Consider the following 15483-nt stretch of genomic DNA (forward strand, 5'->3'; position numbering starts at 1 on the left):
CCCACGTGTACACATATTCTGGACAAAAAATCTTGAAATCTTAAAACAGTAATGCGACTTACGGTCCATGATTATACAGAAACCACTCCAGACTGTTCAGTCTTGCATGACAATTTGTTCTATTACCTTTCAGAACTTCATTGGTGTGGTCCACGATGTATGATGCCCTGACCTTGTCGTCGGTGGTGCCCGGGTCGTCGGACACGCCGTTCCCAGTGACGTATATTGGAATGTTGCCATAGCGGTCTTTAGCTCGTCTCAGGATGTGACGGAGTCCTGTGGGATAGACTCGGAACCAGTCCAGGTTTGTGCTGGAATCAGGACAAGGAGAGGTTTGGAAGGGAAACGGATTAAAAATATAGGTCAACACGTGCAACACGGCCAAGATAATGTCTGAATCGGGACAAGGAGATGTTTAGAAGGGAGGATTACAAATATAGGTCAACACGTGCAAAACGGCCAAGATAATATCTGAATCGGGACAAGGGGATGTTTAGAAGGGAGGATTACAAATATAGGTCAACACGTGAGTGGCACAGCCAAGAGTACGGGCACGAGACTGACGTAAAACACGTGGTTGTGTAAGGCCAGATCCTTTAACGTCATGAGGTCGGTGGTATCACTTCTTTGACGTCTCTGGCAACTGTTCCCTCGAACAAAATCTTAGCACGGTCGTTGTCCAAGTTGTGTTTTATTGCAAATGTTATAACAATAAATATGACACTAGTTTCTATTCTATATTGTGCACGCCGTACTGGAGAGTGACGCAGAACTGATGCAAGCAATACGACAATGACATTCCAAGAATAATGTTCAGAGCCTATACATTCATAGCCAGAGCACAACCAGTTTTGACATGTATCAGTTTTCATCTCTACCTGTCCCGTCCGTCATCAGAGAAGAAACACCATCTTAACCTAGAAATCATTCATTTATAACTACTCAGCAAAATATATGAACCATTAAATATCGGGTGACCATCTTGGTGACAACCAGACCTTTAACCTCCCATCTCAGTCTAACAGGTAATAGTATGTGATCTGTTGACTCAAGGTAATATTACCTGGGCCAAGACTTGTCGGCGGACGTCGTGACGGAGATGTCGTCAGCGATGCTGGCTGCTGCAGTCGGGGGGTAGTTGTTGACCCTCTCCACCTGGTGCGCTGTGAAGTAGCTGATACCCAGGAAGTCCGCGGATCCTGGTGTACAGGTGTGGATGACAGAAGTCAAGTAACACTGGTCAAGCTTTATGTAACATGGTCATATAGTGTATATCACATCGCTCAAGTAACACTGGTCAAACTTTATGTAACATGGTCATATAGTGTATATCACATCGATCAAGTAACACTGGTCAAGCTTTATGTAACATGGTCATATAGTGTATATCACAGCAGTCAAGCAACATTGGTCAAGCTTTATGTAACATGGTCATATAGTGTATATCACATCGATCAAGTAACACTGGTCAAACTTTAAGTAACATGGTCATATATTGAATATCACATCAGTCAAAGTCAAAAGTCAAAATATGTTTATTTGTATGTAAGGCCACCGGCTCATATACAGCGGTTACAAAGAAGGTTCTCATTTAGGAGGATAACAATTGTTCTCTTAACATAATAGCATGATGGATATACAGTGATAATCTTTTTAAAATGGAGACATCGCATGAGGAAACAATTTTGTAAAATGCTGCATTATTGCTTATGATTGTAATACAGTTACGGAGATAATCAGAACGGATTTTATCACTGGCTGGACATTCAACAAGAAAATGTAATTCGTCTTCAATGCCTTTTTTTATAAAGTGGACATGATCTATAGTTTCTATCAATGGAAAGTCTTCTTCCTTCATTTACTTTTAAATCTAATAACCCCAATCTAAACTTTACAAGTAGCAGTCTCAGATTCTTTGTAGTCACGAGGGATAAATATCTTTCTGGTTCTAAAAGGGACTTAAACTGTCTGAAGCAATCAAAACGGGAGCTTTCTTCTAACCTCGAGTGCCATTCTTGTTGAAAAATACATATACGGCGATCTCTAAACTGGTTCAGGAAAACACTGACATTACCTACGGATTGGTTTAACCAAACGATACCAAAACCTTTAGAACAAAGAAGGTTCCTTATATGGGACGCCCAAGTTTCTTTGTCATTACTGTCTAAATGTAGAAGCATATTGCAGTCAAGTAACACTGGTAAAGCTTTATGTAACATAGTCCTATATTGTATATCACAAGACAAGACAAGACAAGACAAGATTTTTATTAGGTCAAAGACCAATACAATATATATATATATTGAATATTTGCCTGTGCACATGGCGATGTACGTATATAAAGAGAGCAATCACATTGTTATTATCATTATAGCCCAAGAGTGAGGATATGTATGGACGATTTACAAAAATTCAACTTTGTTTCTTTCATTTAAGATATGATAAATACACTTTGCAGCTTTCAGTACTTCAAAACTGTTTTCACCTTTTAACAACTTGATAAACTTAAACATACTTATATTTTCCAATAAAGTATTACTTAAATGCTGTTTACGTATTTCTCGATATTTTGGACAAATCAAGAGTACGTGGTACTCATCTTCTATTTCGTTAGTACAAAAGGGACATAATCTATTGGCAAATGGGATTTTAGGCACACTCCATCTTCCTTTTTCAATCATCAGCATATGTGAACTAAGTCGGAAACGTGTAAACGCAATTCGGTACTTCCTAACATCAATATTAGTTAAATATTTCTCGATGCACAGAGTTTCCTTAATATGAAGATACGATCTAGTTTCACTTAAAATTGATAATTGATGTTTCCACATTTTAGAATAAATGTCCTTAACCCTTTGTGTAAATTCTCTCACAAAATCACAACTTTCAGGAACATATTGGGCAACCCAAATATAGCCAAAACCAAACCTGAAGAGCGTATCTCTCAGTAAACTTGCCCAGTTTTCAACATCAGGGTTCTCATTTGAACTATTCAATAATGAATTATACATCAAAACTATATATCTATCTGGTTTACTTCTCAAAATCTTAAGCCAATATTTGATGATCCTGACAAGACGAATAACTTTCAAAGGGAATGTACCCAATTCTCCATATAAGAAAGTTGATGGAGTTGACATTTTGACATATAATATGTGTTTCATAAATTTCAAGTGTACCCTTTCAATAGCATTAGCTTCCATAAAGCCCCAAACTTCGCAACCATATGAGAGAATCGGAGAAACAACTGATTGGAATAACTGATACTGAATATCTGGAGTAATGTACGCATTATCATTGAATATATTGTACAATGAACCAAGTGCCTTCAAACCTTGTTCTGATAAGATTTTCTGAGCTTGTGAAAAAACTGCCACCTGTTGAAAATATTAAACCTAGATATTTAAAATTATTGATTACCTCAAGAGGTGAACCATTATAGGACCATTTTTCAGCCTTGCCTTGTCTACCCCCTTTACGAAAAATAACAACCTTAGTTTTTTCGGTATTTATGGTCAAGCCCCATTTCGTGCAGTAAGTAAACATCCTATCCAAACCGTCTTGTAAACCTTTAACACTATTGCTAAAGAGCACCATATCATCAGCAAATATCAACAGAAGTAAACGTACATAAGAAATAACAACTCCCAAGTCATCAATAGAAGAAAGTTCTTCTACTATATCATTAATAAATAATGAAAACAAAATCGGCGACAGATTTTCTCCTTGCCTGACACCAATAGACGACATGAAAAAGTTTGAATGAATATTACTGGACAGCCTCACACAAGACTTAACCCCCTCATACATACTTCGAACTAGAGTTAGAAGTTTTGAACTTATCCCAAGCTTATATAATTTACACCAAAGTGCATGTCTATTTACATAGTCAAATGCTTTTCGATAGTCAATGAATGCACAATATAATTTAACTTTATTTCTAATTGCAATATTAATTAATCCATTTAGAACAAATATATATACAGTCAACAGTGCTGTAATTTTCTCGGAAACCGGCCTGTTCTTCAATAATTACACTATATTTTTCACACCAAGAAGAAATCCTCAAGTTCAAAATACGAGTAAATAACTTGCTGAAACATGACAGTAATGTGACGCCTCTATAATTATCCGGTATTACCTTGCTACCCTTCTTATGTATAGGAACGATAACTCCTTCAGTCCATCCTGATGGGAAATACCCTGTTCTAAAAATAGCATTGAACAATTTCGTCATTACGGGAATCAATATTGATGAGCCATGAACCAAAAACTCATTGTTAATACCGTCATAACCAGCTGACTTACCCAACTTCAACATTTTAACAGCAGTGGATACCTCGTTTTCACTAATATCGACATCTAATTCCTCTATCCACACTTGTACATCATCAAGATCTATTTCTCTGAGAGTATCATTATCGGTTTCCGGGAGTATCTCAGGATTAAACAAATTCTTAAAATGGTCCTCAAAATTACAATTGCTGATACTACTTGACTTTTTGTTATGACCTTTAACTTTCTTCCAAAATTGTTTAATATTTGTTTTACTCAGAAGTGACAGATCAGCTGCCGCCTTCTTCTTATAAGATTTAACCTTGTTTCTACAACATCTCCGATAAACAGAGCGGCAGTGTACCATATCAACCCTGTCAATATCACTCCCAGATTTTGTAAATCTGCCTCCGACTCCTTGAACTTTGCCCTCAAAGACCGACACTCATCATCAAACCAATACTTATCACGTGGTGCACGTGCGGCTAGCTTAGCCACGTGATCACTGCCGGCACGTAACATAACCTCAGTGATTGACGCAACACAGTTGTCAATATCAACCTTGTCAATATTTACTTTATCTAGAGTGTTTTTTAGGCTCTGTAAGGCACATTTTGTATGATCATCCTTGAGGTAATTGTGGTAGTCATCACATTTACTGTCCCTCCATTTATATCGATCTCTATATTCGCCTGTAGGTTTACATTCTTGGTAATAACTGTCCAGTTTTAACTTTACATGGAGACAGCGATGATCTGAATGTTCTGATAACTGTCCAATTTCAAAATAACTAATCATAGGAAGCATATCAATTGTTGACAAAAAATAATCAATAGTACTTTCACCCTGGCACCCACAGCAGTCAAGTAACACTGGTCAAACTTTATGTAACATGGTCATATATTGTATATCACATCGGTCAAGTAACATTGGTCAAACTTTATGTAATATGGTCATATATTGTATATCACATCGGTCACGTAACACTGGTCAAACCTTATGTAACATGGTCAAATAGTGTATATCACAGAAGTCAAATAACACTGGTGAAGCTTTATGTAACATGGTCATATAGTGTATATCACAGCAGTCAAGTAACACTGGTCAAACTTTATGTAACATGGTCATATAGTGTATATCACAGAAGTCAAGTAACACTGGTCAAGCTTTGTGTAACATGGTCATATATTGTATATCACAGAAGTCAAGTAACACTGGTCAAACTTTATGTAACATGGTCATATATTGTATATCACAGAAGTCAAGTAACACTGGTCAAACCTTATGTAACATGGTCAAATAGTGTATATCACAGAAGTCAAATAACACTGGTGAAGCTTTGTGTAACATGGTCATATATTGTATATCACATTAGTCAAGTAACACTGGTCAAGCTTTATGTAACATGGTCATATAGTGTACATCACAGAAGTCAAGTAACACTGGTCAAGCTTTATGTAACATGGTCATATATTGTATATCACAGAAGTCAAGTAACACTGGTCAAGCTTTATGTAACATGGTCATATAGTGTATATCACAGCAGTCAAGTAACACTGGTCAAACTTTATGTAACATGGTCATATATTGTATATCACAGCAGTCGAGTAACACTGGTCAAGCTTTATGTAACATGGTCATACATTGTATATCACAGAAGTCAAGTAACACTGGTCAAACTTTATGTAACATGGTCATATATTGTATATCACAGAAGTCAAGTAACACTGGTCAAGCTTTATGTAACATGGTCATATAGTGTATATCACAGAAGTCAAGTAACACTGGTCAAGCTTTATGTAACATGGTCATATATTGTATATCACAGAAGTCAAGTAACACTGGTCAAGCTTTATGTGACATGGTCATATATTGTGTATCACAGAATTCAAGTAACACTGGTCAAGCTTTATGTGACATGGTCATATATTGTATATCACAGAAGTCAAGTAACACTGGTCAAACTTTATGTAACATGGCCACATAGTGTATATCACAGAAGTCAAGTAACACTGGTCAAGCTTTATGTAACATGGTCATATATTGTATATCACAGCAGTCAAGTAACACTGGTCAAGCTTTATGTAACATGGTCATATATTGTATATCACAGAAGTCAAGTAACACTGGTCAAGCTTTATGTAACATGGTCATATATTGTATATCACAGAAGTCAAGTAACACTGGTCAAGCTTTATGTAACATGGTCATATATTGTATATCACAGAAGTCAAGTAACACTGGTCAAGCTTTATGTAACATGGTCATATAGTGTATATCACAGAAGTCAAGTAACACTGGTCAAGCTTTATGTAACATGGTCATATATTGTATATCACAGAAGTCAAGTAACACTGGTCAAGCTTTATGTAACATGGTCATATATTGTATATCACAGAAGTCAAGTAACACTGGTCAAGCTTTATGTAACATGGTCATATATTGTATATCACAGAAGTCAAGTAACACTGGTCAAACTTTATGTAACATGGTCATATATTGTATATCACAGAAGTCAAGTAACACTGGTCAAGCTGGTCTTTGTAACATGGTCTTTTATGTGACATGGTCATATATTGTATATCACAGAAGTCAAGTAACACTGGTCAAACTTTATGTAACATGGTCATATAGTGTATATCACAGAAGTCAAGTAACACTGGTCAAACTTTATGTAACATGGTCATATAGTGTATATCACAGAAGTCAAGTAACACTGGTCAAGCTTTGTGTAACATGGTCATATATTGTATATCACAGAAGTCAAGTAACACTGGTCAAACTTTATGTAACATGGTCATATATTGTATATCACAGAAGTCAAGTAACACTGGTCAAGCTTTATGTAACATGGTCATATAGTGTATATCACAGAAGTCAAGTAACACTGGTCAAGCTTTATGTAACATGGTCATATATTGTATATCACAGAAGTCAAGTAACACTGGTCAAGCTTTATGTAACATGGTCATATATTGTATATCACAGCAGTCAAGTAACACTGGTGAAACTTTAAGTAACATGGTCATATATTGTATATCACAGCAGTCAAGTAACACTGGTCAAGCTTTATGTAACATGGTCATATATTGTATATCACAGAAGTCAAGTAACACTGGTCAAACTTTATGTAACATGGTCATATAGTGTATATCACAGAAGTCAAGTAACACTGGTCAAGCTTTATGTAACATGGTCATATATTGTATATCACAGAAGTCAAGTAACACTGGTCAAGCTTTATGTGACATGGTCATATATTGTATATCACAGAAGTCAAGTAACACTGGTCAAACTTTATGTAACATGGTCATATAGTGTATATCACAGAAGTCAAGTAACACTGGTCAAACTTTATGTAACATGGTCATATAGTGTATATCACAGAAGTCAAGTAACACTGGTCAAGCTTTGTGTAACATGGTCATATATTTTATATCACAGCAGTCAAGTAACATTGGTCAAGCTTTATGTAACATGGTCATATAGTGTATATCACAGAAGTCAAGTAACACTGGTCAAACTTTATGTAACATGGTCATATATTGTATATCACAGCAGTCGAGTAACACTGGTCAAGCTTTATGTAACATGGTCATATATTGTATATCACAGCAGTCGAGTAACACTGGTCAAGCTTTATGTAACATGGTCATATATTGTATATCACAGAAGTCATTAACACTGGTCAAGCTGTATGTAACATGGTCATATAGTGTATATCACAGAAGTCAAGTAACACTGGTCAAGCTTTATGTAACATGGTCATATATTGTATATCACAGAAGTCAAGTAACACTGGTCAAGCTTTATGTAACATGGTCATATATTGTATATCACAGAAGTCAAGTAACACTGGTCAAGCTTTATGTAACATGGTCATATATTGTATATCACAGAAGTCAAGTAACACTGGTCAAGCTTTATGTAACATGGTCATATATTGTATATCACAGAAGTCAAGTAACACTGGTCAAACTTTATGTAACATGGTCATATAGTGTATATCACAGAAGTCAAGTAACACTGGTCAAGCTTTATGTAACATGGTCATATATTGTATATCACAGAAGTCAAGTAACACTGGTCAAGCTTTATGTAACATGGTCATATATTGTATATCACAGCAGTCAAGTAACACTGGTCAAGCTTTATGTAACATGGTCATATATTGTATATCACAGAAGTCAAGTAACACTGGTCAAGCTTTATGTAACATGGTCATATATTGTATATCACAGAAGTCAAGTAACACTGGTCAAGCTTTATGTAACATGGTCATATATTGTATATCACAGAAGTCAAGTAACACTGGTCAAACTTTATGTAACATGGTCATATAGTGTATATCACAGAAGTCAAGTAACACTGGTCAAGCTTTATGTAACATGGTCATATATTGTATATCACATCTGTCAATTAACATCTGTCAAGTATTATGTGATACTGTCATATATTTACATTGTTCACATTAATGGTAACAGTACCATATATTGTACATCACTCCGGTCATCGCAGTGGCAGCTGGTATCAGACTACAGCAATACAGTGCTGTCATCTAACCATGTAACAACCCACAAACGTAATGCTGTCATGTAAACACGAGGAAGGAGACATGATCTAAAAGACAATGTCTTTGAAGAGATATTTGTGACAGTTTACCAGTTTACCAGTATATAGTCGATCTGTCACTCGTGTTAACTGCCCATCAAAAGATAGTCTACATTGTCAGACTGTGAACAAGAAATAAGTTACTTTCTGGAAGCAGTCCAATTTAATGTATATATTCATTTGATCATTTGTTTAAATAAAGTAAGAACTCTTCTGATGGTACATTAATAATTGTGTTACCACGAACCTTTTATCATTTTCTGCTCGTCTGTTGTAAGAACCGGCAGCCTCGACGTCATGTCACGGTATTCGCTCCTCAAACGTACTTCCTGCCTCATTACAGCCGGGTAATTCCCATCTAAAAATACTGGATCAGCCATCCAATCAGATTTGTAGGCAAACGATAGAGCTTGCCCGAACCAGTCTCCAGGGTCACGTGACGTCTTCGGCATAAACCACGCAGAGCGAACTGCCAATCCGACCTTGCCTATAAAGGCAAACAATATTATGTTCAATAAGTAACATTCATTTTCTAATTGTCTACTGTTCTTTGAACGAAAAATAACATAGTCGAAAGAACAGTACAAACCATCACAACAAAATACTTGAGTGTGCTGAAATGAAGTTTCTCACATGTCCATACACGTGAATGTCTGAACTCAAGCTAGTATCACTCACCTTCCGTGGAATGTCTGAACTCACTCTGCTATCACTCCCCTCCCTGGAACTGTCTGAACTCACGCTGGAATCACTCACGTCCCTGGAACTGTCTGAACTCACAATGGTATTACTCACCTCCCTGAGAATGTCTGAACTCACGCTGGTATCACTCACCTCCCTGGGACTGTCTGAACTCACTCTGCTATCACCCCCCTCCCTGGTACTGTCTGAACTCACGCTGCTATCACTCACCTTCCCGGGAATGTCTGAACTCACGCTGCTATCACTTACCTCCCTGGGAATGTCTGAACTCACGCTGGTATCACTCATCTCCCTGGGAATGTCTGAACTCAAGCTGGTATCACTCGCCTCCCTGGGACTGTCTGATGTCACGATGGTATCGCTCACCTCCCTGGGACTGTTTGAACTCACGCTGGTACCACTCACCTCCCTGGGAATGTCTGAACTCACGCTGGTATTACTCACCTCCCTAGGAATGTATGAACTCACGCTGCTATCACTCCCGTCCCTGGTACTATCTGATCTCACGCTGGGATTACTCACCTCCCTGGGAATGTCTGAACTCACCTCCCTGGGACTGTCTGATCTCACGCTGGTATTACTCACCTTCCTGGGAATGTCTGAACTCACGCTGGTATCACTCACCTCCATGGGACTGTCTAAACTCACGCTGGTATAGTCGGTACACAGAAGCGTGAGCCTTCAGCATGTTGTGTGCAGCCGCATAACCTTCACCTTTAATACCAGGGGCGTGGCTACCCTGCTCGTATCCTAGCAACGCCATTTCGTTCGGATCATTCAGAGGAATCCACATTTTCACCTATTGAGTAGACAGATACACACCTGAGATCGATCCGTCGTTATTGGGTCATGGTGGTTATATTTGCAGCCACACACAAGCACAGAGTGAGTGAGTGAGAGGCTTCAGTCTGACGCTAGCAGTGTCACGGCGGGAATACAACAGGAATCAAACATGGCTGTCGTGTATAATGTATGCCATGTCTCTGAATACGACACTTCTTTTATGTACCGTCATCCACCAGATATATCTGGGATATGTCATTCCAAGAATTATACACATTGATAACTGTGCCTGAATTATGGGGTATAATTGGATCTATTGTTTCTACCACTGTAATGAACAAGCAGACATGAACTACACTGAGACGTACGGCAATGTACAACACCAAGACATTCCACCCAAACTGGCATTTCTATGAAGCTATATCTGGCCTATGACGTCAATTCCGGTTCTGGAAAGTATACTCCCGTTTCTGTGGGCAGTCTTTCGAGATTATGATCACATCACCTCCGATTACCAGACAACATCAAGATATCCGAAACCATTGGAATCGTTACCCATTGTCTCATTGCTCTATATCTCTATGTCATATCTTCCCATATGTTTAACAGTCCATTGATTATCGTTGATAGACGATGAGGAAGGTATCTAAGACTGTGCCGGAGCATCGGAGCAGAGATGGAGAAGTATTCATCTTCGATGTGACAATTTGGAACCTCCACAGGGAGGGGAAGCAATTGGGTTAGCAATGCAAGCTGACGGTCCTCTTTGGTCAAGCTGACGGTAATCTTTGGCCAAGCTCACGGTCCTCTTCAGCGATGTTGAGCCCCCAGCAAATCGGTGTCCTCCTTCCCACAATTCCTCCCGTCCCACAGATGGGGCTATACCAAGTACCCAGACAGCTACAATGCACGCTATGTGATAAAGTTTGTAGCAGTTTTGCCGGAGCAACAACAAAGAGGAACAGTGTGTTTGAATCACTGCAATGTTTTCAGGGATGTTCCCGCAAACACAAGACAAATGTGTCCTGTTGCCGTCATGCTCATTCGAAGATGCAGTAGGCACGGGGCGAGTTGGGAGGCTGATGGTAAAGAGGACGTGTGTCGAAAAGATTTCATTGGAGTGATGATAAGCAGCTAAGAAGAATGATTGGCTTCAAACAGTGTACCAATGAGATGAATGAGGGAAGAATGGAGCTGGAAATAGTATAACCCGATGCTGGGCAACACAGACCAATCACGGCGGCTAAAAACTCAATGATTCTGGAAGGCCAATCGATCCTACTATGACCAAGGGACGCAACTCTATACATGGAATTCCCTTGACAGAGTGGTAATGCCTGTCTTATTTATTATTTATCAACACTGACATTATTAATCATTATCATCATTACCATCATTATCATTATTTTCCGACTGACCTTTCTGCCGAACTCTCTGAAACATATTCTTGAGTAGTTCTCAAAGGCTTCTACAATATCTGCGTTAAGCCAGCCATCGGTGTAGACAGCAGGGACGTCCCAGTGATGTAGGGCGATAATAGGCTGGATGCCCGCCTCCGTGATGGCCATCAGCAACTTGTGGTAGAACTTGATGCCCTCACGGTTTATGTTCTCAGAGTCGCCATGTGGCAGGATCCGAGGCCAGGACAGAGAGAGGTGGTACACCGTGGCCTGCAGAGACACGCGACTTTGACATCAGACACACTGCTCTTAACAAACATGATCAGTATCTTGTGTAACTTCGCGGTTCATACCCGTAAACCCACAGACGTTTGCAACAATAGCTCAGTCTAATTACGTTTAGGTGAACTAGGCGTCGATGACACAATGGTGGTGAGACGATTGTCGTTATTCAGATGATCCGTTCCTTACCCCGATATCTTTCAGAGCCTGTATATCTGCCATGTAGTGTTGGTACGACATGGGGCCGTCTTCAGCTCGTGTCAACCCGTCCCACAGACTGTCACCTCTCCCTGTCAGATACAGATACAGTTCTGGCTACAACATACACATGTATATATCTCTCTACAAAATACATGGTCACCTGATCACAAAGACCAATCTTGTATATATCCACAAGTATAAACATCTGTTCCCGTGTTGTTTAATGCTGCATTCAATAATGGTCCAGCTACTTGACTATACTGAACTAAATGAGATAACAAGATGGTGTGTTATTAGGTACAGTTGGGGCCACAGTGAAGGCTGCCCGGAAGTTGATAACCTAAGGCTTGATAACATATGGAGCAACTCTTCGTTACACGTTGTCATGGGAGGCCCAGTCGTGTGAGGCACAGACACTCGCAACTCAGAGTTGCGTCCCTTGTGCGTCCCTGAAACCTATGAGCGGAATCCCGATTGTCCCGGGTGTATCAGCACAGGACAGTAGGTAGTGTGTTTCACCAGTGTGGTAACCATCTGAGAGCTTCAGATTCCCCACCCACATAAACCTGATATTCCGTGATTTTATGAAAACACTCTTCAAAGGCGTGTAAAACCCATATTCTGTTCTTTAGGTGAAAGGGTAATGAGAGTATACAAACAATGAAAGCTTCACCATGCAAGTTTTCGCCACCCTCCGTCTGCAGAGCGGAACTGAATGCACCCCACGCAAAGTCTTCTGGGAAATATCCATACAGGAACTCGTCTTCATGCGGAAGTTGTTGTCTGTTGGGGTCAGTGAGTGCACCTTTCTTAAACCCGTTGTCTTGTATCACCTGTGAGGAGAAGATATCAACGCTACTTCACCGTTACCTGGAGTGTTGTCAGATGTAGGTGTTCTCCATGGAATCAGTAATTGAAAGAGTTTAGACACCCAAAGACACATAAAGCTCGTTTCATTCTTAAATTATAGTGGTGATGTGTTTTGGCAGTGTTTTGGTTGTGAGAGCTGATTTCATGTGTTCAGATACTAAACAGGTTTATAGGAACACACCAAGTGTGCCTTACGGGGGTGGGGTGTTGTGTGTATATCAGTGAATATCTCAGTGCCAGAGTAATCTCACATGTCTGTAGAACCCTGCTGAAGCCTTTGGTGTACGTGTGAGGTTAGGGTCGTCGAAGTCGACGTAGTGAAGTCCGAATCTCTCTGTGTATCCTCTGGCCCACTCGAAGTTGTCCAAGATGCTCCAGGCCGTGTAGCACTTGATGTTGACCTTATCCAGGTTGATTGCTGCAACACAACATTGACACCAGTATGTAACCTGCAGAAAACACAACATGAACAACAGCATGTTACCTACAGGAAACACAACATGGACATCAGTATGTAACCTGCAGAAACAACATGGACATCAGTATGTAACCTGCAGAAAACACAACATGGACATCAGTATGTAACCTGCAGAAACAACATGGACATCAGTATGTAACCTGCAGAAACAACATGGACATCAGTATGTAACCTGCAGAAAAACAACATGGACATCAGTATGTAACCTGCAGAAAACACAACATGGACATCAGTATGTAACCTGCAGAAAACACATAATGGACATCAGTATGTAACCTGCAGAAAACACAACATGGACATCAGTATGTAACCTGCAGAAACAACATTGACATCAGTATGTAACCTGCAGAAAACAACATGGACATCAGTATGTAACCTGCAGAAACAACATGGACATCAGTATGTAACCTGCAGAAAACACAACTTTATGATTTATAAATGCAATGACAGTTAATGGTTAATCGTAGTTTTCTACAAAACGGCGGAAGAAAACATCTCTCACCATTAGTGTCCCTCTCTTACTGTTGATGATTGAAAGATATTCGAATGGTTCATATTACTAAATTTGTTTCGATGTTGTCCTACACCGGGGGATACACTGATTTGGACACAGAACGCCCGTCAAGCTTACACCTCGTCAGTTCTATGACCTTCACATTGACAGTGAACAATACCTTCTAATGACTTTTTAAGACAAGACGTTCTGACGCTAACGTTCTGGGTAATCAGCGATCAACATGAATAAATCCTTGTATTGTTGTGGTCCTAAGACTGATCTCACCTTTCATCACCTCGTTGATGTAGTATCTGTAGAAGTGTACGCGGTGCTGGTCGTCAAGGACGCCGCTCCTGTCTGACACGCCGTTCTCCGTGATGTAGATCGGGACATCTCCGTATTTGTTTCTGATCCAGTTCAGAACCTTCCGTAAACCCCACGGAACAACCCGCAGCCACGTGGAACCCGATCTGTGTGAGAAGAGGTTAAATTGACTGGGCCGAAAATTATACTATTTCTTAAAAATATGTTTCATCATCATCTGCTTAAATCAACACTCTGTTCAAAGTCCAAACGGTTTCATGTTGATTTTGTCATATGTGTTAGGCTACAGAGTATTCTGAGCATATCCTGTTTCTGACAATGGATCGGGGCAGTTGCCCCGTGTTCGCTCGTAACGCCGAATGCCCTGTTTAGGTTCCCCACATGGGTACAATGTATGAAGCCCATTTCTGGGGTCACCCGCCGTGATATTGCTGGGATATTGTTAAAAGCGGCGTAACACCCAACTCACTCACTCACTGACAAAGAATCCCATGGTGTCTTACTTAATCCACTGTGGATCGAACTCCGTGTCCACTCCTCTGTCGTTGAAGTAGTTAGGGTCACTTTCTCCAGCTAGACTCTCGTTCTGTTTGCTCACGTACTGGGTGGTGTAGTGGTTCAAACCGAAGAAATCCCAGGTGCCTTGGAGAAAATTAACATGCACTCAGTAATATCCCTGTAGCACCCCATGTCTGGTGTCCCTAATTGGAATATGACTAAATGCGGCATAAAACCATACCCACTCAGTACTGTGATCTACAGGTGAGACACAGATGTGCAGTTACCACCGATACCATTATCCAAAGGTTACCATCAGTGCTATTCAGAATGACTAAACCGGGATATCTTCATCCTGTCTGAGTTTCAAAAACGAGGCAGGCCTACATTGTGTTTGGTTGTAAAAATATTCTGAAATACAGGTTGGTTACAACTGATCAGGGCGTTCTGTCGTAATGCCGTATACCTGGATCAGAGGCCTGTGCTTGGCGTGGCTGCAACAAGGGGGAGAAAGTGACACTCACTAGCACCTACAGCGACGCTCAGTTCTAAAACCTACACTC

At 39.9% G+C, this 15483-nt stretch overlaps 1 protein-coding gene across 1 annotated transcript in view; it reads right to left on the bottom strand.

The window, feature by feature from the left end:
• The window catches only part of LOC124256664 (lactase-phlorizin hydrolase-like), a 101994-nt gene that overhangs the window by 1083 nt on the left and 85428 nt on the right, over nucleotides 1-15483 (bottom strand). The window contains exons 40-49 of the mRNA XM_046690639.1: nucleotides 14926-15064; nucleotides 14384-14568; nucleotides 13376-13542; nucleotides 12928-13087; nucleotides 12243-12343; nucleotides 11790-12041; nucleotides 10213-10387; nucleotides 9134-9373; nucleotides 1064-1199; nucleotides 127-311 (exon numbers count right to left, since the gene is read on the bottom strand). Of these exons, the coding sequence (XP_046546595.1) occupies nucleotides 127-311; nucleotides 1064-1199; nucleotides 9134-9373; nucleotides 10213-10387; nucleotides 11790-12041; nucleotides 12243-12343; nucleotides 12928-13087; nucleotides 13376-13542; nucleotides 14384-14568; nucleotides 14926-15064 (1740 nt within the window). The remainder of the gene's footprint in view (nucleotides 1-126; nucleotides 312-1063; nucleotides 1200-9133; nucleotides 9374-10212; nucleotides 10388-11789; nucleotides 12042-12242; nucleotides 12344-12927; nucleotides 13088-13375; nucleotides 13543-14383; nucleotides 14569-14925; nucleotides 15065-15483) is intronic.

This window comes from Haliotis rubra, unplaced genomic scaffold (assembly GCF_003918875.1).
Source record: "Haliotis rubra isolate DU_JTF1 unplaced genomic scaffold, ASM391887v1 Scf634, whole genome shotgun sequence".
NCBI classification, from domain to species: domain Eukaryota; kingdom Metazoa; phylum Mollusca; class Gastropoda; order Lepetellida; family Haliotidae; genus Haliotis; species Haliotis rubra.